Source organism: Geotrypetes seraphini, chromosome 8, assembly GCF_902459505.1.
Source record: "Geotrypetes seraphini chromosome 8, aGeoSer1.1, whole genome shotgun sequence".
NCBI lineage: Eukaryota > Metazoa > Chordata > Amphibia > Gymnophiona > Dermophiidae > Geotrypetes > Geotrypetes seraphini.
Window position 1 is genome coordinate 153367764 of NC_047091.1, and position 22354 is coordinate 153390117.

General features: G+C 46.2%; 1 protein-coding gene across 4 annotated transcripts in view; it reads left to right on the plus strand.

Moving 5' to 3' along the window:
- Positions 1-17288, plus strand: part of CDK2AP1 (cyclin dependent kinase 2 associated protein 1) — a 31887-nt gene extending 14599 nt beyond the window's left edge. For 3 of the 4 annotated variants that reach the window (XM_033956615.1, XM_033956617.1, XM_033956618.1), the window contains exons 2-4: positions 1602-1699; positions 10888-11014; positions 16323-17288. In XM_033956615.1, coding sequence (XP_033812506.1) covers positions 1602-1699; positions 10888-11014; positions 16323-16390 — 293 coding nt within the window. In that variant the 3' untranslated portion in view covers positions 16391-17288. The remainder of the gene's footprint in view (positions 1-1601; positions 1700-10887; positions 11015-16322) is intronic. The other variant, XM_033956616.1, reaches the window with a different exon arrangement.
- The last annotated feature ends 5066 nt before the right edge of the window (positions 17289-22354 follow it).

Here is a 22354-nt window from a genome sequence, read left to right on the forward strand (position 1 = left end):
TTTTGGCCAGCCAATAGGATTTACCTTAAGACCAAGACTAGTCATCTTTTCAGGGTACCCATAATGATTTTGCATGAGAAAGATCTGCATGCACACTTACATTATGAATATTCATTGTGGATATTGTGTAAACCTGACTGGTCAAGTTTGGGAACCACTATTCTAGAGCTTTCACCACGCAATATGTCTGATAACAGGTATCTAACCTTTGTTATATTTCCTTGGATATGCTTGGTATACCAGGCAATGGTACATGAAAATATATATATATATTTTTTTTAATTCTTTATTCATTTTCAAATTTACAATAAGTATAAAAATATATCCAAACAAATTAACAATAAATATAACACTTAATAATCATCAATGGTACAAATAATATACTCTTATCTCCCACCCTTCCCACCCTTTCTTATCATATAATCAATACCTTATACAATATGTAACAATAAATTTACCCTCCCCTCCCCCCTTCACAATCAAACTTGTAAATTTAAGGGAAAAATAAAATAAAATGTCATCTAATCGGTACAATACTTTGTAAATGGCTCCCACACATCCTGAAATTAATTGTTTATTAGATAACCCAGTGGCATTATCATATGATACTGTGCTGTTTGGTATGGCAATGAGAGCAAAAAGTCAGATTTCTACAAATAACAACAAATTATTACTTATAATGACTGGGGTTGCCATTCAACAAATTATGTATAATTTGAAAAATTGGAGTAGATTAAATTATAATTTCTGATGTCATGTTTATAAAATGTCATGTTTATAAAATGGAAAGATTTATTGCAATACAGTGCGGTTTTTTCATGAAAATATATCTTAAGTTAAAACGGTGCTCTCTCTTATTCCTAAAGACTTTTTATGGTGCTATGAGCAAATAGAGAATCTCTGTCAACTATGAACCAAGGTGGCAAGCTTTGATTTGAACCACTGGCTGCCAAGCAAAAGACCACAAGCCACATCTGTGTGCCCTGTTTCCACAGTGCCTGTACCTTTTTAATAATGTCTTGGGTCATCTTAAGAATGAGGGGTATTAGGTCCTGCTCTGCTGTGTTCACTCTTCTGACTTTCCTCTGTCTCAATGCATTTTGTCCTACTGTGTTTCAGATCACCTTTTAGAGCAGTGGTCTCAAACTCAAACCCTTTGCAGGGCCACATTTTGGATTTGTAGGTACTTGGAGGGCCTCAGAAAAAAAAATTGTTAATGTGTTATTAAAGAAATGACCATTTTGCATGAGGTAAAACTATTTATAGTTTATAAATCTTTCCTTTTGGCTAAGTTTTACTAATAATATTGCAATTTATAGCTAAAGAGACATATGATCAAGAAACTGTTTTATTTTACTTTTGTGATTATGATAAACGTACTGAGGGCCACAAAATAGTACCTGGCGGGCCGCAGGTTTGAGACCACTGTTTTAGAGTGTCAGAATTGGCAATTCAGAACCGCTTATGTTAGGGAATTGGGCTGGTTCCCGCGTTTCTTTATATAAGAATTTTAGAAATGCTTTTTGATTTTGTGACTGCTCAATTTTGTTAATCTTGTTTTGTTAATCTTGTTTTGTTTTGTTTTTCTTTCCTGTGAACAGTTGGGACTATTCATTCTCCTTCTCTAAGTATGGCGGCATCTGTACAATATAGGCAACTTATAAATGACTATGGACCACCATCATTAGGTTATACTCAGGTAATGCAGACACTTTAAAGAATGCATGTTTCCCCCTCCCCAGCATTGTCTATTATTGTCCCCTGCAAATCCTCTCTCAGTATTTTGATTCTCTCTTTTTTACGTGTGAGTGATGTATGTTTGTTTTCATAAAGGTGATTAAAAATCCTAATAAGATTCACCCAAGGCTATGTATACAATATGTATATGTATAGCGTGACAAAGTAAAAATGACCCAGGGCCAATGGTATGATGTTTTCTTTGAGGAGGGCTGAAGCTCCACTCGCAACCCAGCATCTTCTCTTCCCTATCATTCCATAGTCCCCCTCCCCCCCATGCAGGTGCATCTCACTTCCATACCTCTTAAACCTCCCTCCCCCACTGGTTACTAGCATCTCTCTCCTTCCTTTCACCTCTCCCCTGAGTTCCTGTTTTGCATGGGGTGGAAGCTGGCAGGGTTTGAGCATGTGCAGATGGTCAAGTCTTGCATGCATCTTCTGCAATGCCGATTGCAGCATAATTGCTGGGAAAAGAGAGCTAAAAAGTTAAATACTCTGTTGGAAGAAGTGAAGGAAAAATTTGGTGGTGTCATGGTGACTCTCCCCCATCTTTTTTATTTTTTTTTATTTCTGGCATCTATGAAATGACCAGATGTCAGTGTAGTACACAGAGCAATGATATTAGCCCACTTTTCTAGAACAAGGCTTTCCATGTATAAACAAATAGTGTTGTGACCTGAGGGGGTGGGTGGGGTGATGAGGTATTTGTATTTATTTATTTAAACCCCGCCTTTCCCAAGGTGGGTCACAATATAGCAGGGGTCTCAATGTTCCTCCTCAAGGGCCGCAATCCAGTTGGGATTTCCAGATTTCCCTAATGAATATGCATTGAAAGCAGTGCATGCACATAGATCTCATGCATATTCATTGGGGAAATCCTGAAAACCTGACTGGATTGCGGCCCTCGAGGAGGGACTTTGAAATCCCTTCAATATAGTATATACATAAACAGAATCACATACATTACAACAGATAGAACATCAATAAAACATAATAATGATAATATAAAGCCTCCTAAAATTACAAAGAGGCTACTAGCTCCTCACATCAAAAGACTATAAATCAAGTTCCCCTATTTCATCTTACAGAAAAGGTGTTTCTTCAACATTTTCTAGAAGCTTATTCCACTCCTGAGGACCCACCCACGAAAACATGCTAGCCGCAGCTGTTTCACCGTGGGAATATGTAGGTCATCGTGAGTCACCGAGCGCAACATGCGCTGCAGTTCATATGGCAGAATGCTATCCATCAAGTGCTTTGGTGCCTTATTGTGAATACAAAGATGCACCATGACCAATAATTTATAAATTTATTAATTAATTTATGTCTCGGTTTGTGCTGCTTTTGGCCAGCCAATAGGATTTATCATAAGACCAACACTTGGGGCTCCTTTTACTAAGGTGCGCTAGTTTTGTAGCGCGTGCTAACCCTGCGCTACGCGCCAAGAACTAACGCCATCTCAGTGCTGGCGTTAGCGTCTAGCACGTGCACTAAAACCACGTGCGCTAAAAGCCCTTGGTTCATCTGAGAATTGTAAGCACAACTTCATAAGCATCCCAGACCCTAATCAGCAGCTGAAGGGGGCCTTCCATGAAGTAGTGGGCGTTGGATTTTCAGATGTAATTGAAATCCCTCCCCCTTTCCTAATTCTGCTCCTTTTCCAAATCTGAGTTCAAGGCAAGTTACAGTCAGCTATACAAGTTATTGTCCTGCCGGAATGGACTAGCAATCAAAGTTATACCTGGCAGTAATTTTCCATCCTTAAGGGACACATTTCCCTTGGGTAGGCCCATAAAGATGTTCCTCTTCCCTTCCAGCCCTGTCCTAACATACATACTGTAAGATAGTTCCATGAGTTATCCAGCCAGCGGTTTTACTCATCTGCTTGCAAAATCTTATTATTATTTATTATATATTTGATATATTATTTATTATATATTTGATATATTGCCCATCAGTAAGAGCCACCTAAGCCAGGAATATTCCATTATCCCAGGACAAGCAGGCATGATATTCTCACATATGGGGGTGACGTCATCTACGGAGCCCCGGCGCGGACAGCTTTTCAAGCAAACTTGATTGAAGTTTCAAGTTTGCACACTGCACCACGCATGTGCATGCCTTCTCGCCCACTAGAGGGCGCATCCCACCTCGTGGTCCTCAGTTCAAATTTTTCCGCGGAGCAAGAAAGCCCTGTGGATCTGAGCTCCAGTGTTTTTGCCTTCTAGCTGCCGCGTTTAGTTTGTTTTCCTTCGAATTAGTTCGCGGTGCTGTTTTTTTTTCCCTTTCGTTTCACTTCAAAAAAAAAAAAAAAAAAAAGTCTTTCGTTTTTCATCGGACTCCGGGGGCTCCCGGAATCCGTGGCCGCGGGACGTCGGTACGTTCCCGGCCTTCTTCTTTTTCTTCGTGGATGTCCCGTCCTGTTACGGGATTCAAAAAGTGCAGCCGGTGCGAGAGGTTGCTTTCCATCACTGACCCTCACCGGTGGTGCATCGTCTGTCTTGGGCCCGAACATCCGACAGACTCGTGTGATCGCTGTGCTACCTTCCAAAACAGGGCCCTCCGTCGCCGTAAGGCAAGAATGGCCGAATTGTTCGCCGTCGACGCGCCGCCTAAGGCCTCGACGTCGGCCTCGGCTTCGGCCCCGGCCTTGACCTCGGCCTCGGCGGCCTCGGGGGCCTCGGCTTCGCCTCGGCCCTCTTCCTCGAAGGCGTCGTCAGTGAAGCAAGCTTCGGGTAAGTCCTCTGTTCCATCCCCCTCAGCAAAGAAGCCATCCTCGAGTCAGGCCAAGGCGGGTGGGTCGACCCCGGCCCCGCATCGGACCTCGACTCCGCACACCCCGAGGGAATACTCGAAACCGAGGTCGCCCTCCAGGGAGTGTGCCCCGGACTCGGAACTCCCCACCTTCGTGGGGATTCCGGCCTTCCAGGATCTCCTCCGAGCTCTGATCTCATCGGAGCTGTCGGGAGCCCTGGAAGTGTTGCAGCGTGCTGCGGTTCCGGCGGCCTCGACCTCGGCCGGGACGCCTTCGGTCTCGGAGGCCCCGGCCTGGGCTCCCTCGGGAGCCCCGACCTCGGCGACCTCGGTCTCGGGTACGGGGGCCCCGTTCACCTCGGTCTCGGCCCCGCCCCGGACCTCGACCTCGGGGGAACCCCCTGAGCGGAGTGTAAGGCCCAAGGAAAAGTTGCGCAGAGTGCGCCGTCTTTCCTCCTCTTCCTCCGGGTCTTCCAGACACGCCTCGCCCTCGACGCGACCTCGGACGGGGCGTCGATCGAGGAAGTCTAAGCGGCCCCGAGGCTCGCCTCGGCGCGACCGTTCCTCGTCGTTCGGGGGCGAGGCGCTGCAGGTGTCGGAGTTGCGCCTCGACAACCCGAGGCTCCTCCGCTCACCTCATGGGAAGCCTTCCCGGGCCGCCTCGCCGAGGAAACGGGAGAGTGTCCCACGAACCCCGGGGTCCTCACCCAAGGGTTCTGCGAGGAGGACAACTTCCCCTTCCCCCTCGAGGGCCCTCGAGAGGGGATCCTGGGATTCGGGATCGGTTAGGGATCCTCATTATTCCCATGAAGCCTCCCCCCTCTCCTCGGTGGGGCGGTCGAGAACCCCGTCCCCCCAGGCTAGGCCGTCCTCATTTTCATCCTTCGTTCAGGACATGGCCCAAGCCCTGGGGATTGACCTCATGGTAGGCTCTCGGTATTCCAAAGAATTTTTGGAGGAACAGGACCTCCCTACTCTTCCTAGGGAGGTGCCTAGACTCCCTCTCAACAGTGTCCTTCTGCAAACCTGGCTGAATAACTTGTCAAGCCCTCTTACAGTCACGTCTGTGCCTTCAAAAATGGAATCGAAGTATAGGACGATTCCCCCTAAAGGGTTCGATAAGGCGCAGCTCTCCCACCAGTCTCTTCTGGTGGAGTCTGCTCTTAAAAAATCACAGCCCTCACGGGTTTCTGCGGCGGTTCCACCAGGCAGGGAGGGGCGGACCCTGGACAAATTTGGCCGTCGCCTCTATTCAAATTCCCTGATGGCCACCAGGGTTCTAAATTACGCCTTCACCTTCTCCTCCTATTTGCGTGGTATGGTGAAGGATCTTCCTCAATATCGAAACTCGTTACCGGACTCCCAAAGAGCAGGATTCGATAAGTTTATGTCCAACCTGTCTCAATTGCGGTTGTACCTATTCCACGCAGTGTACGACGCCTTTGAGCTGGTTTCGAGGGTGTCGGCCCTCTCGGTGGCCATGCGCCGCTTGGCCTGGCTTCGCACCCTCGACATGGACCCAAACCTGCAGGAACACCTGGCTGACTTGCCTTGTGTGGGGTCCGAGTTATTCGACGAGTCATTGGATGCGGCGACCAAACGCTTGTCGGAACAGGAGCGCTCTCTAGCATCCCTGGTCCGCCCCAAACCTAGACCCCCGCCGCAGAAACCCTTTCGGCCTCCGCCGCGCCGATACCCTCAGAAGTCGACCCCGGCTTTCTCGAGACCGCCTCCGAGACGTCCGTCTCAGCGAGGCAGAGGGGGACAAACCCAAGCCCAGGCGCAGGGCCCTTCTAAGCCCGCGCCTTCCTTTTGACGGGCTGAGCGGACGGGGCGGGTTCCCCTCCGCACTTTCACAGGAACCCCTTCCTATCGGGGGCCGTCTGCGGTCCTTCCGGGAGGCATGGACCGGGATTACCTCAGACGCTTGGGTGCTCCGGATCGTCTCCGAGGGCTACTCGCTCAACTTTGTGTCCTCGCCGCCGGACAGTCCCCCAAGTTTAGTCCCCTGCAACCGTTCGCAGCTACCGACCCTTATAACCGAAGCCAAAGCTCTCTTGAAGCTTCGGGCGGTCGAGCCGGTCCCCAAGGACCAGCGGGGTACGGGGTTTTACTCCCGCTACTTTTTGGTCCCAAAAAAGACCGGGGACCTGCGCCCCATACTGGACCTCAGGAAGCTCAACAAATTCCTAGCCCGGGAGAAGTTTCGAATGCTATCTCTCCCGGTTTTGTATCCTCTCTTGGAGGAAGGGGACTGGATGTGCTCCCTCGACTTGAAGGAAGCATACACCCATGTTCCGGTGCACCCCGCCTGCCGAAGATTTTTACGATTCCAGGTGGGGGACCTCCACCTCCAGTACAGGGTACTGCCCTTCGGCCTGGCCGCGTCCCCACGAGTATTCACGAAGTGCATGGTGGTGGTTGCAGCAGCCCTCAGGTCACGTGGACTCCATGTGTTCCCTTACCTGGACGATTGGCTCATCAAAGCCCCGACCAGGGAGGGGGTTATCTCAGCGACCCGACAGTCTATTGCCTTCCTGCAAACTCTCGGGTTCGAGATAAACTTTCCAAAGTCTCAGTTGAGGCCGTCGCAGTCTCTTCAATTCATAGGTGCGGTGCTGGACACGGTGCGCCTACGCTCCTACCTGCCGACCCAGCGGTTGGAAACCTTGGTACGGATGAGCCGCCAGGTCTCTCAACTATCGAGGGTGTCGGCCAAGCGCATGATGATGCTGCTGGGCCATATGGCCTCGACGGTACATGTCACGCCGTTTGCGAGGCTACATCTGAGGATCCCTCAGTGGACCCTCGCGTCCCAGTGGCGTCAGGAGTGCGACCCGGTGTCTCGCCTCATTTCGGTAACTCCGCCCTTGCGGAAATCGCTGCGTTGGTGGACAGACTCTTCAAATCTGTCCATGGGGCTATTGTTCCGCACTCCGCCTTTTCGCAAGGTCCTGACCACGGACTCCTCGGAGTACGCGTGGGGAGCCCATCTCGACGGTCTTCGCACGCAGGGCCTGTGGTCGACAGAAGACCGTCAGTGTCACATCAACGTGCTAGAGCTGCGAGCCATCTTCCTAGCACTTCGAGCCTTCGTTCACATATTGCAGGACCAGGTGGTCCTCGTCCGCACGGACAATCAGGTGGCAATGTATTATGTGAACAAGCAGGGAGGAACGGGGTCATGGCCCCTCTGCTCCGAAGCTCTTCGCCTCTGGGAGTGGGCGGCCTCCCGGAACATCTTCCTCCGGGCGGTCTACATCCAAGGAGAACGGAATTGCCTGGCGGACAAACTGAGTCGACTTCTGCAACCGCACGAGTGGACTCTACACTCAGCAGTTCTACGCGAGGTTTTCGCTCGCTGGGGAACGCCACAGGTGGATCTGTTTGCCTCTCCGGAGACACACAAACTACCACTATATTGTTCTCGGATGTACTCGCAGGACCGTCTGGAAGCGGATGCCTTCCTACTCGACTGGGAAGGGAGGTTCCTGTATGCATTCCCTCCGTTCCCTCTGATCATGCGAACGTTGGTACACCTAAAATCGTCCACGGCCACGATGATTCTCATAGCACCTCGGTGGCCGCGTCAGCACTGGTTCTCCCTGCTGCTCCAGCTCAGTGCCAGAGAGCCTCTTCCCCTGCCTGTCTCTCCTTCTCTGCTGTCTCAGAGTCAAGGATCCATGTTACATCCCAATCTGCAGTCATTGCACCTGACAGCCTGGTTTCTTGTTCCCTGACTCCTCCGGACCTGTCTCAATCGGTGAAGGAGGTGTTGGAAGCCTCCCGCAAGATCTCGACGAGGCTTTGCTATGCGCAGAAATGGACCAGGTTTTCCACCTGGTGCTCGTCTTTTCACCTGGATCCGGTATCAGTTCCGGTATCCTCGGTTTTAGAATATTTGTTTCATTTGTCGCGCTCCGGCTTGAAAACCACTTCGGTGCGGGTTCATCTCAGTGCGATTTCTGCTTTCCACCAACCTCTGGAGGGACGCCCTCTGTCACTCCATCCCTTGGTGACACGCTTCATGAAAGGGTTACTCAGGGTTTGTCCCCCTCTTAAGCCTCCGTCCGTCGTGTGGAATTTGAATGTGGTTCTGGCTCAACTGATGAAACCCCCGTTTGAGCCACTCAACAAGTCCCCCTTGAAATTCCTGACTTGGAAGGCGGTGTTTCTAATTGCCCTCACCTCCGCCAGGCGGATTGGGGAGTTGCAAGCCTTGGTTGCGGACCCTCCTTTCACTGTCTTTCATCACGACAAGGTGGTCCTCCGCACCCATCCTAAGTTTCTACCTAAAGTTGTTTCTGACTTCCACCTCAATCAGTCCATTGTCCTTCCTGTGTTCTTCCCGAAGCCCCACTCCCATCCGGGCGAGACGGCGCTTCACACGCTTGACTGTAAGAGGGCGTTGGCATTTTATCTTCAACGCACCAGGCCTCATCGGAAGGTTCCTCAATTGTTTTTGTCCTTCGATCCCAATCGATTAGGGCATCCAGTTTCCAAGCGCACTCTGTCTAACTGGTTGGCCGCTTGCATTTCCTTTTGCTACGCTCAGGCCGGCCTTCCTCCCCCGGGTCGAGTCACGGGGCACAAGGTCCGAGCGATGGCAGCTTCGATAGCTTTCCTCCGATCCACTCCGATGGAGGACATATGTAAGGCTGCCACTTGGTCTTCGGTTCATACATTCACCTCTCATTACTGCCTGGACACTTTATCCAGGAGTGACGGCCGGTTTGGCCAGTCAGTTTTGCAAAATCTGTTTTCCTAAATTGCCATCCTCCCACCTGCCCTTTTTTGGTTAGCTTGGAGGTCACCCACATGTGAGAATATCATGCCTGCTTGTCCTGGGATAAAGCACAGTTACTTACCGTAACAGGTGTTATCCAGGGACAGCAGGCATATATTCTCACAACCCGCCCGCCTCCCCGGGGATGGCTTCCTTGCTAGTTATGGAACTGAGGACCACGAGGTGGGATGCGCCCTCTAGTGGGCGAGAAGGCATGCACATGCGTGGTGCAGTGTGCAAACTTGAAACTTCAATCAAGTTTGCTTGAAAAGCTGTCCGCGCCGGGGCTCCGTAGATGACGTCACCCCCATATGTGAGAATATATGCCTGCTGTCCCTGGATAACACCTGTTACGGTAAGTAACTGTGCTTTCCAGTCCTTGAGACCCACAGGCAGGTCATTCTTTCAGGTTATCCATAACCTGTCCTGTTCCCTGATTTAAGCAGTTTACAACCATGAAAAGAAAAGAAAATGGGGAGCGGAATTACAATATTAGTAAGTCTTATTTTCTAACTACTGTGAGGTTGCAGCCAGCCAGAGTCAATTGCGGAGCAAATGGAGCTGTCAATTGTCATAACGTTGTGAGAAAAAAAAAAAAAAAGTCTTTAATTCCTGATATTCCTAGTCAAATCATAAAAGGCCCATAGATGGATTATGGTAAAACCAGGCCTGGACAAGCTTGTTGGGGAGGAAATGGGAACTCTACTCATGCATTACAGAGGACTGTTGCTCCTAATTATGCTGTTCTATGACTGCCATGGCTGAATCTCACAAGCACATCAGGGCATAGGGTAATCGGTGAAAACCAGAAGGGGATTTAGGGTGATTTAATTTATAGTTATATCTAAGAGGATGTCTTCCCTGCAATTATGAATCAACCCTGGAAGCAAGGCTGTCATGAGATGGGTAGCAAATATGTGTGTGGTGGTGGTGGTGGTGGTGGTGGGGAGGGGTATGAAAACCTGAAATGAAAGGGGGGCTACCAAAATGAACCTTTAACTTGGGTGTCGTTTTAGGCAGTAAGGTCCTGATTCTATAAATAGTGTCTTAACGCCTAGGTATTGTTTGGCGTGACTTGTTTATAGGATTGCGCCTAGCAGCACCTAAGTATTCGTAAGCACCAGTAGGCGTTGAATCCTTAGGCGCACTACCACTTAGGCCCTGGTTTTCTTGGCCTAAATGAATGCGCCTAAGTCAATTTGCACCCAAACTCTGCTCTGAATCCATCCCCAATGATGCCTATGACGTCTTCCTTGAAGTGGTAGGTGCCTACTGGCAAACTAATAAAAAAAATAAATAAAATGTTTTTTTAATGGTGCGCTCTGTTGTCAGCGCTGATTAAGCCAATTAAAAAAATTAGGTGCCTAGATTGGCTAGGTGCCTAACTGTAGACATCTTTTATAAAATCGGAGCCTAAGTGGCCAGCCTATTCTGATATAACATTTATTGGCATGACAGTCCTAATAACAAACTGATAGAAGCGTTCTAGATTGTGTTTAGCATTGTGGCAACAATGTAACTGGAGCATTATGGGTTTGGAATTTTGTATTGTTTGAATGAGGACATTTTCTGGTGTTCTTTACTATTAAATAACTCTCTTCATCTGGTAGGGAACAAGCAGCAACCAAGTGCCACAAAGCAAGTATGGAGAACTTCTAACAATCATCGAGGAATTAGGCAAGGAGATCAGGCCCACTTATGCTGGAAGTAAAAGTGCCATGGAGAGGTTAAAACGAGGTGTGTCCTTTTCAACACAAAACTTGAAAAACCCAAAGGGGAAATGAGATGTTCCAGCTAAAACTAAAGGAGCCTATTTCTGTGGATATGTGTCATCTATCTACAGTTCTAGATAGATAACACATATATATTTCCCCATATATAGGACGCCCTTTTGTATAGGCCGCAGGAAACGCCTTTTCTCATTTTAAAAAGTTAGATAAGCCGCGGCACTGCTGGAGTCTCCCGTACCTTTTAAAATACCATAGCTCCCTTGCTGGATGGCTGCCGGCTGCCTCCTCCAATGTTGCGGCCAGTGGTGCAGGGCAGGAGCGATCTTTTCGGCATCCAGCCTGACCCTGCGTTGCTTACTCAGTGCCTCCTGTTAGTTCTCGCAGGACTCATGAGAACTGATGGCAGGCATTGAGGCAGCAGTGTGGGGCCAAGCTGGATGCTGAAAAAATCGCCCCTGCCCTGCACCACTGGCCGCGACATTGGAGGAAGCTACGGTTTTTAAAAGGTACCGGGGGGGTGGGGGACGGCTCAGGTAGCGCCATAGCTGATCTACTAATGGGGCGGCTTATCTACGATGTTTTTTTGATAGGCCACCCCATATAAGGAAGCCGCACCCACTGCATAAGTTTGTAAAACCCATGTAGAGGCCGCATGCGCACTTAGGGTTTCGTGATCCCTGCGGCCGTGTTTTCTGATCCGTGGGCAGATTCTATTTTAGAACACGGCAGCAGGGATCACTCTGGCCACTCCCCGCCTCCCACCCTCACTCACCAACCGCTGGAGGAAGCGCAGGCAAGCTCTCTCCCTGCCCCCCGCCCTGTCACTCCTCACACGTGCACGTTTTTTGGGGGGGCACACCTTCTGTATCTGAGGCCCGGCGCACAGCTCCACCCGGGCAACCACTCCTCCCCTCACTAAGAGGCAGCATCCTCGCTCTGGGGCCCGCTGACCCTACTATCTCTCCCTCCCATGCGACCCTCCCAGTGAGATGACCTTAACAACAAACCTCCCTCCAGCGTTGGCAGCTGCAGCACACTAAACAGGTTGCTTCGCAGCTTTCTCCTGCCGGTGAGTCCCTCTGCCGTGTCACTGATGATGTCATTATTGACGTGGCAGAGGGACTCACCAGCAGGAGAAAGCCGTGAAGCAGCCTGTTTAGTGTGCTGCGGCTGCCAACACTTGGAGGTTTGTTGTTAAGGTCACTTGCTGGGAGGGTAGCATAGTTGGGTCAGTGGGGGTTGGGCTGGGAGGGGAGAGAAGCGGTCTGCCTCGGGTGCATCAAGGCCTGGCTTCTTCAGGCAGCAGCAGCGTTTACAATTCGCTGCTGTTGCCAGCTTCAGGCCTTCCTCTCTGGCAGGTCCTGCCTACACCTGTTTTCATGAAGACAGGACCCGCCAGAGAGGAAGGTTTGAAGCCGGCAACAGCAATGAATTGTGAATGCTGCTGCCCGATGAAGTTCAAGGAGGAAAGGGAGCAGAGGGGGAGAGAATGGATTGGAGGAAAGAAGAGAGGGCAGTGAATGGAAGGAGCAAGACAGAGGGTGAACAGTACACGGAAGGGGTAGAGAGAGGGAGTCAGATATTGAATGGAAGTATGGGGGAAAGGAGGGACAGCCGCTGAATGGAAGTTTGAGGGACAGGGGGAGCAGACGTTGGAAGGAAGTGGGGAGGAGAAAGAAAAAAGGGCACATGCAGGATTGAGGGAAGAGGATAGAGTTAGAAATAAAGATAGGCAGACAGGGGGCCAGGGAGAGACACAGACAGAAAGAATGACAGACAGACAGCGTCCAAGGAGAGAGAGACAAATAAAAAAACCCAGATAGACAGACATCTACTCTAGCACCCGTTAATGTAACGGGCTAAAACACTAGGTGCTACTGGGTCGGGGGAGCAAGGAAGAGGGACAGGGGGAGCAGGGAAGAGGTGTTACTGGGACAGAGGAGCAAGGAAGAGGTGTTACTGGGCCGGGGGAGCAGGGAAGAGGTGCTACTGGGCCAAGGGAGCAAGGAAGAGGGACAGGGGGAGCAGAGAAGAGGTGCTACTGGACTGGGGGAGCAGGAAAGAGGTGCTTCTGGGCCAGGGGAGCAAGGAAGAGGGACAGGGAGAGCAAGGAAGAGGTGTTACTGGGCCGGGGGAGCAGGGAAGAGGTGCTACTGGGCCAGGGGAGCAATGAAGAGGGATAGGGGGAGCAGGGAAGAGGTGATGCTGGACAGGGAAGTGGAGTGGGGAGGGAAATGCTGCTAGTGAGAAAAGGGGGCTCGGGCTGAAAGGGAACAGATGGGAGAAGGGGGCTGGGGGGTGGTGGTAAAAATGGGTTTGGTGCTGGGACTGAAAATAAGGGACATGTGAGGGAAGGAGGCTTTACTAGCACCCGTTAATGTAACAGGCTTAAACACTAGTCCAAAAATAACAGGATTGCTAAACAAATAACAAAATGATTGAGACACACAATTTTGAATAAAAACCATTTCTAAATAAATTGAGCCTTCACCTGTTTCCTCAATAGAGAAGTATTAGTCGTGTTTTGCAGTTCCAAAGGTAGAATGGATTCTGTGTATGTGTGCATTCATTTGTGGCTCATGCATACGTGTGGATTCAGTTAAAAAAAATAACCCTGTAACAATTCTCATGCTCTTCTGATATATTCTGAAAACATGGTCTGAACAGGATATTGAGCATAAATGTAATGTAATTGTAATGTAATTTATTTCTTATATACCGCTACATCCGTTAGGTTCTAAGCGGTTTACAGAAAATATACATTAAGATTAGAAATAGGAAAGGTACTTGAAAAATTCCCTTACTGTCCCGAAGGCTCACAATCTAACTAAAGTACCTGGAGGGTAATAGAGAAGTGAAAAGTAGAGTTAGAGGAAAAATAAAAATAAAATAAACATTTTAACAAGATTTTAGTTTCCAGAAAAAGGGCTTCTTCAGGGAAGAGACTTGGCCGACAGTCCCAGGATGTCTATGTCTCCTCCCCTGCGATGTTCTCCCATCCATGCATTCCCTCCCAGACACACTGCCCGTGTCCCAGCCGCTCCAAGGAGGCTGCCCCAGATGAGGCCCACGATGAATGCAGGATTCTCTCCTCTGCGGGAAAGCCGCCCGGAGCCGACAGTCGATCTTCATAGCGGATTGCAGGGGGGGGAAGAGTTCACACTCTTGGTAGGATCGGGTCTGTGTTCTCTCGGTGGTTGTGGCTGGTCTCGTTGCGGCTTAGGTGTAAAAGCAGTTGATCTCCACTGCTGCTGATATTTAAAAGCAGGCAGATTGATCTCTCCAATGGACTGCAGGGGGAGGAGTTCACAATCGTGGCAGGATCGGGTCTGTGGGCTCTTGGTGGTTGCGGTAGGTCTCGCTGCTGCTTGTATGTAAAAGCAGTTGTTTTTCTACTGCTGCTGATATTTAAAGCAGGTAGATTGATCTCTTAAACGGGATATAAGGGGAGGAGCTCTCGATAGTGGCGGCTGGTCTTGGTGCTGTTTAGGTGTAAAAGCAGTTGATCTCCCAATGCTGCTGATATTTAAAAGCAGGCAGATTGATCTCTCCAACGAATTGTATGGTGAAGAGCACACACGCCTGGCAGGATTGGGACAAAGGCTCTCGATAGTGGTGGCTGGTCTTGGTGCTGCTTAGGTGTAAAAGCAGTTGATCTCTTACTTCTGATGATATTTAAAAGCAAGCAGATTGATTTTTCCAACGGAATGCTGGGGGAAGAGCTTACTTGTCTGGCTGGATCAGGGCAAAGGGCTCTCGGTAATGGTGGCTGGTCCTGTTGCTGCTTAGGTGTAAAAAACAGTTGATCTTCCTAGTGGACTGCAGGGGGAGGTTCTTAGGGAGAGACACAATCATGCTAAAACACTTTAAAATAATGCTGAACATGTAATATGAAACATTTAGAGAAGCATAATCAAAAACAAACGTTTAAGTCTGTTTTGGGCCCAGGGCGCTAGTTGCCCAAAGTCAGCAGCGTCCAAAGTACATCCCCCAGGTTTTTTTTTTCTGAAAATCATCTACTGTTGAGCTGGCAGAGATCACTTCCGCATTGTGTTCACTGGTTGTAATGGTCCCGAAGAAGTGGGGATAGTTCCACGAATCGATCATAGGCCTCCTTATACGAACCTTTGACTCTTTTTTTTTTTTTTTTTTTTTTAAATAGAACTGAAGTAGAGCGTTCTCCCCTGTGCTATAGCAACCCTATATTTTTTATGCTGATGTACTTTGAGTAGAGCCAGACTTTAATAGGCTCGCTGTCATTGAGGCTTTTTCTTTCATTGTGTCTAGCGTTTAGCAATGGTGTTTTTGTACAGTGGAGAGTTGTTGACTGAGTTGGTAATGTTTTTTTCCTCCACTCCTCCTTTAGTTTGCTTGTGCATGTCACGGTACTTTTTTAAAAGTTGTGCATTCCATACAGTATTTCTGAATTGGGATTTAATATACCATTTGGACAAGTGTATTAAGCGGTTTACAATCGGATGATCAAGCATTTTCTGTATCTGTCCTGGTGGGCTACTACTACTATTTATTATTTCTAAAGCACTGAAAGGTGTACGCAGTTCTGTACATTTTAACAGACAATAGACAGTCCCTGCTCAGAAGAGCTTACAACCTAATGTACCTGGGACAGTGGAGGATTACCGTAAGTAACTTGTGCAGGGCCACAAGAAGTAGCGAGGGGGTTTGAACCCACAGCCTTGGGGTGCTGAAGCTGTAGCTCTTACCCCTACGCAATACGTACTTCAGGAGGAGCGTGTGGCTGCTAGTAACATGGTTTTAAGGTCAACTAAAAATGTAGCAAGTAATTTTAGCCTTATCTTTAAGCTGCTGAATTGCACCCTTAGGATCAGTCATATTGACTGGTTGTGTTGGTTCATGCATTCCTATTAATATAACTAAGAAGCCAGTGTGTTTGAGATTTTTTGATCTTCAAACAGGGTGAAAGAGTAGCCTAGTACAGCAGGTTAGGGCACGGAGATGAGACCCAGGAAAGCTGGGGGTTCAAATCCTGCTGATGTTCCTTAGGACTTGGGATGAGCCAATCATCAGCTCTTGCCTTAGGTGTAAACTTGGACTGTAAGACCCCTGGGGTAGGGGATACCCACTGTGCCTGACTGTAACTCACCTCAAAAGAAAATTAGGAAAGGCAGGCAATTTAAATCTAAATTAGGAAAGGCAGGTAATTTAAATCTGATCTAATAAAAAACAATCACATCTGTTCTCGGGGAGCCATTACGAAAGACAAAGAAACCTTGACTGAAATGTCTTCTTCCAAAATTTTACACTGCTCTAACGATGCAACATTTCTTTTCCAGGTATCATTCAGGCTAGAGGATTGGTGCGAGAATGCTTGGCTGAAACTGAACGAAATGCGAGATCCTAGCACGCTCTGTCTCCTTGAAGAACAGTTTTGTTTATTAAAATTTGATTAACTATCCTTCAAAAGTACACAGCGAGGCAGTGAAGAAGAAAACAACTATTATGCCTTTGTAATTTTTTAAACATTCAAATGGTTCGCCCAGTTTGAATGTTTTACTTTTCCAAACCGCATCTAAAGTACTTAAGAGAAACATTGTACAATTAAACAGTGTTTGCGTTTAAAAGTACTAATCTGGAAAGGTAACTGAAAATATTTTTCAGAAGAAAGAAGCTATATGGTGAGGAATGTTTAAACTGCCCTTTGGTTACATGCCTGAAATTTTCATTGTACCCAATCATATAACTCTGGTGTTTAACACTTTTTACATAAGCTAAATAGTTTGGGGGATGCACGGTTGGCAATATTGTGAGCTCATTTGACCAAAATGTCTAGGACAGTGATTCCCAAATCTGTCCTAGGGGACCCCCCAGATAATCGTGTTTTCTGAATATCCACAATAAATATGCATAAGAGATTTTACATGTAGTGCCTCTGTATGCAGATTTCTTTCATGCATATTCGTTGTAAATATCCTGAAAAGCTGACTGGCTGGGGGTTCCCAGAGCAGATTTGGGAACTGCTGGGATTTCTCACCATATCTTATACAGACTAACACCCTTTTCTTACGTCAAGCAGTTGCTTGATAATTCCTGCTTTGGGGGTCCAGTTGACATGCATAAGTAATAAGTACTGCAAAAGCCAGTGTACCTGTTTAGACTAAGCCCCTGCAAATTAATAGTCACACTAAAAGTGCTGATGTCAGCTGATGAAACCTGGAAAACAGTCTTATTTCCTAAAACTGTTATTTGCATCTTTGTATGTATTTATTACTTAATGTAATAAAGCTTATTTTCACTAATAATTTGTATCTAGACATTTGTATATATTGTATTTTTTTTTTTAACTAGTGACTTTTGCACCTCTCAAGATTTGGAAAAGGTGCAGAATGTAACATTTCTAATATGTAAAATGCAAACCCCAATTTCTAAACACATTGTTAAATATATGCTGCATTAATATCCAGCCAAAAAGATGAGGGATTATCAAAACCCAATAACCAAAAAAGCCTACTCTCAAACTTTCTAAACCAATCTATAAACCTCTCAGCACTAATGCTTTTCAGTTTAAGCATCAGTCCAAAATGTCCTGTATGATTTGGCAATAAAGTTCATTGTTTTACTATTAAAAAAAAAAAGAAGCCTACAATTGTTTCAAGTTTAATAAAAATTTGTTATACTGCCTAATCAAACTTTAAGGCAGTTTGCAAAGATAAAAAAAAGGAAACATAAAAAAGTATACATAGTCAAATGGACAGGACACAAGTAGTAACAGAACACAGTAATCCACAGACAGGACTGAAACGAAAGGATAAGGGGAAGAACTACAATACTGTATTTATAGAAAAAGGAAGAAGTAGGGAAGAACAAAAGGGAGAGAGAACAAAATAACCAGCAGTAATGTGGGATTAAAATGCATGTAAAACATCGTTAAAAGGACAATTATAATCCAAAGGCATCTTTGAACAGGAATGTTTTTAAGTTACTCTTGAAGGTGTTTAGAGATGTATCCTCTCTTAGGTGGGAAGGAGCTGAATTCCAAAGTGTAGGAGCTGTTACGGAGAAAATATGATCTTAAGTGGGGAATCATAGATGATATGGGGAGGAGGAATCAAGACCAGTTAGTAATCATAGACTAAAAATAAAATAAATAGACAAAAGTTAAACTGAACCGCCAAGAAGCCAAACTCTACATACAATGCGACACCACAGAAACAATGACACGTCCCCTAATACTGTGCAAATATAGACAGCAGATGTAAATTTGAAAATAAACTAACAAATAACAATAATTTTATAAATTAACAAATAGGAATAAAACAAAAAAAATGGAAAATAAGAAAATATAATTTTACTGGACAAATACACTTTTCAATTAGCTTTCAGAGGCCAAAACCTACTTCCTTAAGTCAGTATAGTATACTACTGTTACGGTATCCTGTCCTGAGGAAGGGGGTTTTGGCTTGAATCCATAAAAACACATACCCTTCTCTTAATCCTCCTTCCAATCCACCACCCCTCATAGGTCCTATCCTTTTAACAGGTCCAAACCTCTGTCCTAAAAAAATAACAACGCAGAAACCCTGCTCAGGATCTGCATTGGTAGTTCAGGTTCTGGGCCAGCAGCAATTTCCTATTGCTGGCATCCAAAATAGTGCCTCTGCCACCTAGCAGTAATCTGGTGATACTGCTACTATGGATAATGCTGTGCTATGCTTTGGTATTATATCCCACCAAATCCTCCTAAAATAGAGCTCTAGGTGAGTTACACTTGGCTACAGATGGTTGTATTATATAAAAGCAGTATGTTACATCAGGTATTTTCAGTTTATGGGCTGCATCTCTTGAGGTGTTTGAAGAGCTATATTTTCTGAACATGGCTTATTCAGTAGTAGTTTGGGTCTGTGCAGGAAGAGAGTTCCAGACTTTTGTTATTTTATAATGAAAAGACTTAGTGAAAGCTCTTTATACCCTTTAGTGATGGAAATGATAAGAGTTAAACGATCGGAATTACGATGTTTAGCAAATTTGCCTAGTAGTTCAGTGAATCTGGGTAGGTCAGTTGGGGCATTTACATAAATGAATCTAGAAACTAGAGGATGAACAGACAATGGCTTTTTGTCTAGTGATATATGGAAAGCACCGATAGCACTGAGGTGAACTCTGACTGAAGTGGTTTTTAAGACTAGAGCTGGAAAGGTGCAGGAGATAGTCAAGCACTGTTGTCAGAGGGCATATGATCAGATTCAGCAAGTGATGATTACATCAGACTATGAATTGAGTCCACTTGAAATGACAGCAGCGCTGAGTGGAAGGTTTTCTAGAAGCTTCAATGATGGCTGACACTGATACAGATAGTGTGAAAACATCTACTTGTTGGAAGAGAGATACCATGCTGTGAGTGCTACTGAATGTAGATTGGGATGGAAGAGAGAACCTTATTCTGTGTTAGCAATGTTGGAAAGATTTGTAGTAGGATGGGTTCCATTTTGCTGAGTTGTAGGAAAGGAATCGCGGTTAATGTGGCTACTAAGGTGCTATGAAAATCATGGTGGCTTGTTCTTGGCAAAGTTTGAGTATTTTCCTGACTAGAGAAACTGGAGGGAAAGCATAAAGAAACATCCTCCTAGTTGAGGAAGAAGGTATCTGACTCCAAGCGATCTGGAGCATAGATTCTGGAACAGAAAGTTGGAAGTTTGTGAGAGGGATGCAAAAAAGTCAACTTCCAAGGTCCCCCATTTTGTGAATATCTGACACAACAAGGTTGAGTTAAGTGACCATTTATGAAGTTGCATGAGTCTGCTCAACCTGTCTACTAAGACATTTTGCTTTACCACTAGGTAAATTGATTTAAAAAATATATTGTGAGGGATTGCCCAGGACCAGATTGCTTCGTGGCAAAGTGAGTGAGACCTTGTGCCTCCCTGTTTGTTCGTGTAGCTACATGGTTGCATAAGGCCTACATGACTGAGGAGGCGATCTTGAAATGTGTAGAGCATATTGCAGATTGCTTGAAGCTCTAGGAGATTGAGGTGGAGAGCCTTCTGTTGTGTGGACTAGGTGCCTTGAGTATGGAGGCTCTCAAGATGGGCTCCCCAACCGAGCATGGAAGCATTGGTTGTTAGTGTTTATTGATGTGGCAGAGTATGGAAAAGGCAGCCCTTGGAAAGACTGGCCAGTGAAAACCATCACTGAAGAGATTGACGAAGACTTTAAATTGTAGTTGTTGGGACATCAGTCATATAGTTTTAGTCCATTGGGTTGAGAGTGTCTACTGAGGTATCCTGAGATGTAGACGGACAAATGGAGTCACATGTAGATGCCATGTGGTCATGTAGGTGCATCATTTTGTGTGTAGTGATGCGCCGGAGAGAGGAGACTTCCTGGCAGATTTGGATTAGTGTTGAATCTGTGTTGTGAAAGAAAGGCATGAGCTTGACCTGTGGCCAGAACTCCAATGAACTTCAGTATTTGAATAGGTTGGAGATGGGATTTCTTGTAATTGACTGCAAATCTGAGAAGTTCTAGGTGATATGCAGTTGAAGTCATAGCTTGAGCTTGCTGAGATGTTTGAGCTTTGATCAACCAATTGTCTAGATAAGGGAAACCTTGAAAGCTGTACAAATGAAGGAGTGTAGCTACTACTACTACTACTAAGTATTTTGCGAATACTTTAGGTGCCGATGCCAGTACAAATGGAAGCATCCAGTACAGAAAGTGATGTGTTCCCACTCAAAAGTGAAGATATTTTCTGTGGGCTAGGAGGATGGAAATGTGTGTGTAGACCTCCTTGAGGTCTAAAGAGCAGAGCCAGTTGTTCTTTTTTAACAGTGGTAATAGGGTTTTCAGAGAAATCATGTGAAATTTCTCCTTCATCAAGTATTTGTTGAGAGTGCAGAGGTCCAGAAATGGATGGATTATTTGGTATGAGGAAAAACTTTGAGTAGAACCCTTGGCCCCTCTCCTGCAGAAGTACTTTTTCTATAGCATTGAACTGGAAGAGGGCTGAGAGCTCCTGATGAAGGGTCTTCTGATAGGAGTTGAAACACGACTCTCTTGGAAGATAGTATGGAGGTTTCTTCAGGAAATAAATAGCATAACCCTGTCTCACCACTTGAAGGGCCCAGTGATCTGATGATAAAAGTGAGTCAACCTCTAGGGAGAATCTCAGGAATAGGTTGGGAAACACTGGCTAGGTTTTTGTAATGCCAAGTTCATTAGGTAATCAGCACTTCAAAGCATACAGAGACATGCACAAGATAAGGCTAATTATGCTACTTTATTGATTACATAAATTGTAGAGCAATATATACAAAGCACAGATAATTCAGAATGACCTCACCATGATTGATTATAACAACACCAATTTCCTCACAACTGGGAATCCCCCTTTCGGGCAGCTGATAGAATCGGGTCAACCATGAGACTGTCCCTTTACAGCGCGCTGATCGATCTAAAGAAAAAGTCCCTCGACTGCCTCTTATATAATATTTTCACACTACCTCTTATGTGACTAAGTCTCCTGTCTCACATTCTGCTGTTTCTGCAATAAACAACAGATGTTTCTTTTAACTCCCAGCTGGAATGTTGACCGTTGCTCGACCTCCATCCCTTATCACAGTACCATGAGATTCACAGGTCCTTCTCACACACATGCCAAATCCCAGCTTCTGGAAATGGCTGCACAATTCTCTAGTACAGAGTCAAAAAGACTGTTGTTGTGACCGAGTCTTTTGTGTTCTTTGTTCCCTGGGATGTCTCTGAGTGGGAGCTCAAGAGGAAGTAGAAGGTTGGCTATATCTATGCTTGCTATAATAAGTAGAGCATCTGGATGTGTTGGAATATTTCCTGGGTGCCTGAGCCTGGGTTGACTTGGAAGAGGATAAGGTAGTCATGAAATCCTTATTTAAAAAAAATCTTTTGTGTTGCCTCCTCTATACTGTCTCCAAATAAACAGTCTCCTATGCAGACAGTATTAGAAAGGTGATCTTGAACGTTGGCATCAAGGTCAGAGATTCTAAGCCATGCTTGTCTACGCATGGCAATAGATACTGCTGATGTGCAAGACTACGTCAAAGTGGAATGCACCATGTATTTTCTTGTCTCTAGCAGGTCATATGAGAGATGTTGGTAGGAGTTTAGATGCTCTGATGGTATGTAGTGCTCATAGACGTTTTCATGTAAATGTCAAATCAAAATTATAGTTTAGTATTCTGTTGGCTAGCAAAGAACCTTGGAATACTCTTTGCCTTCTCTTCCTGGTGAAGTGCTTGCATCCGTTCTAGAACTATGTGTTTTTTTAATGTAGACTCTATGACTAAGGAATGGTATTGCAATTGCGTTCTGTCAAAGCCTTGACAAGATTGGATCC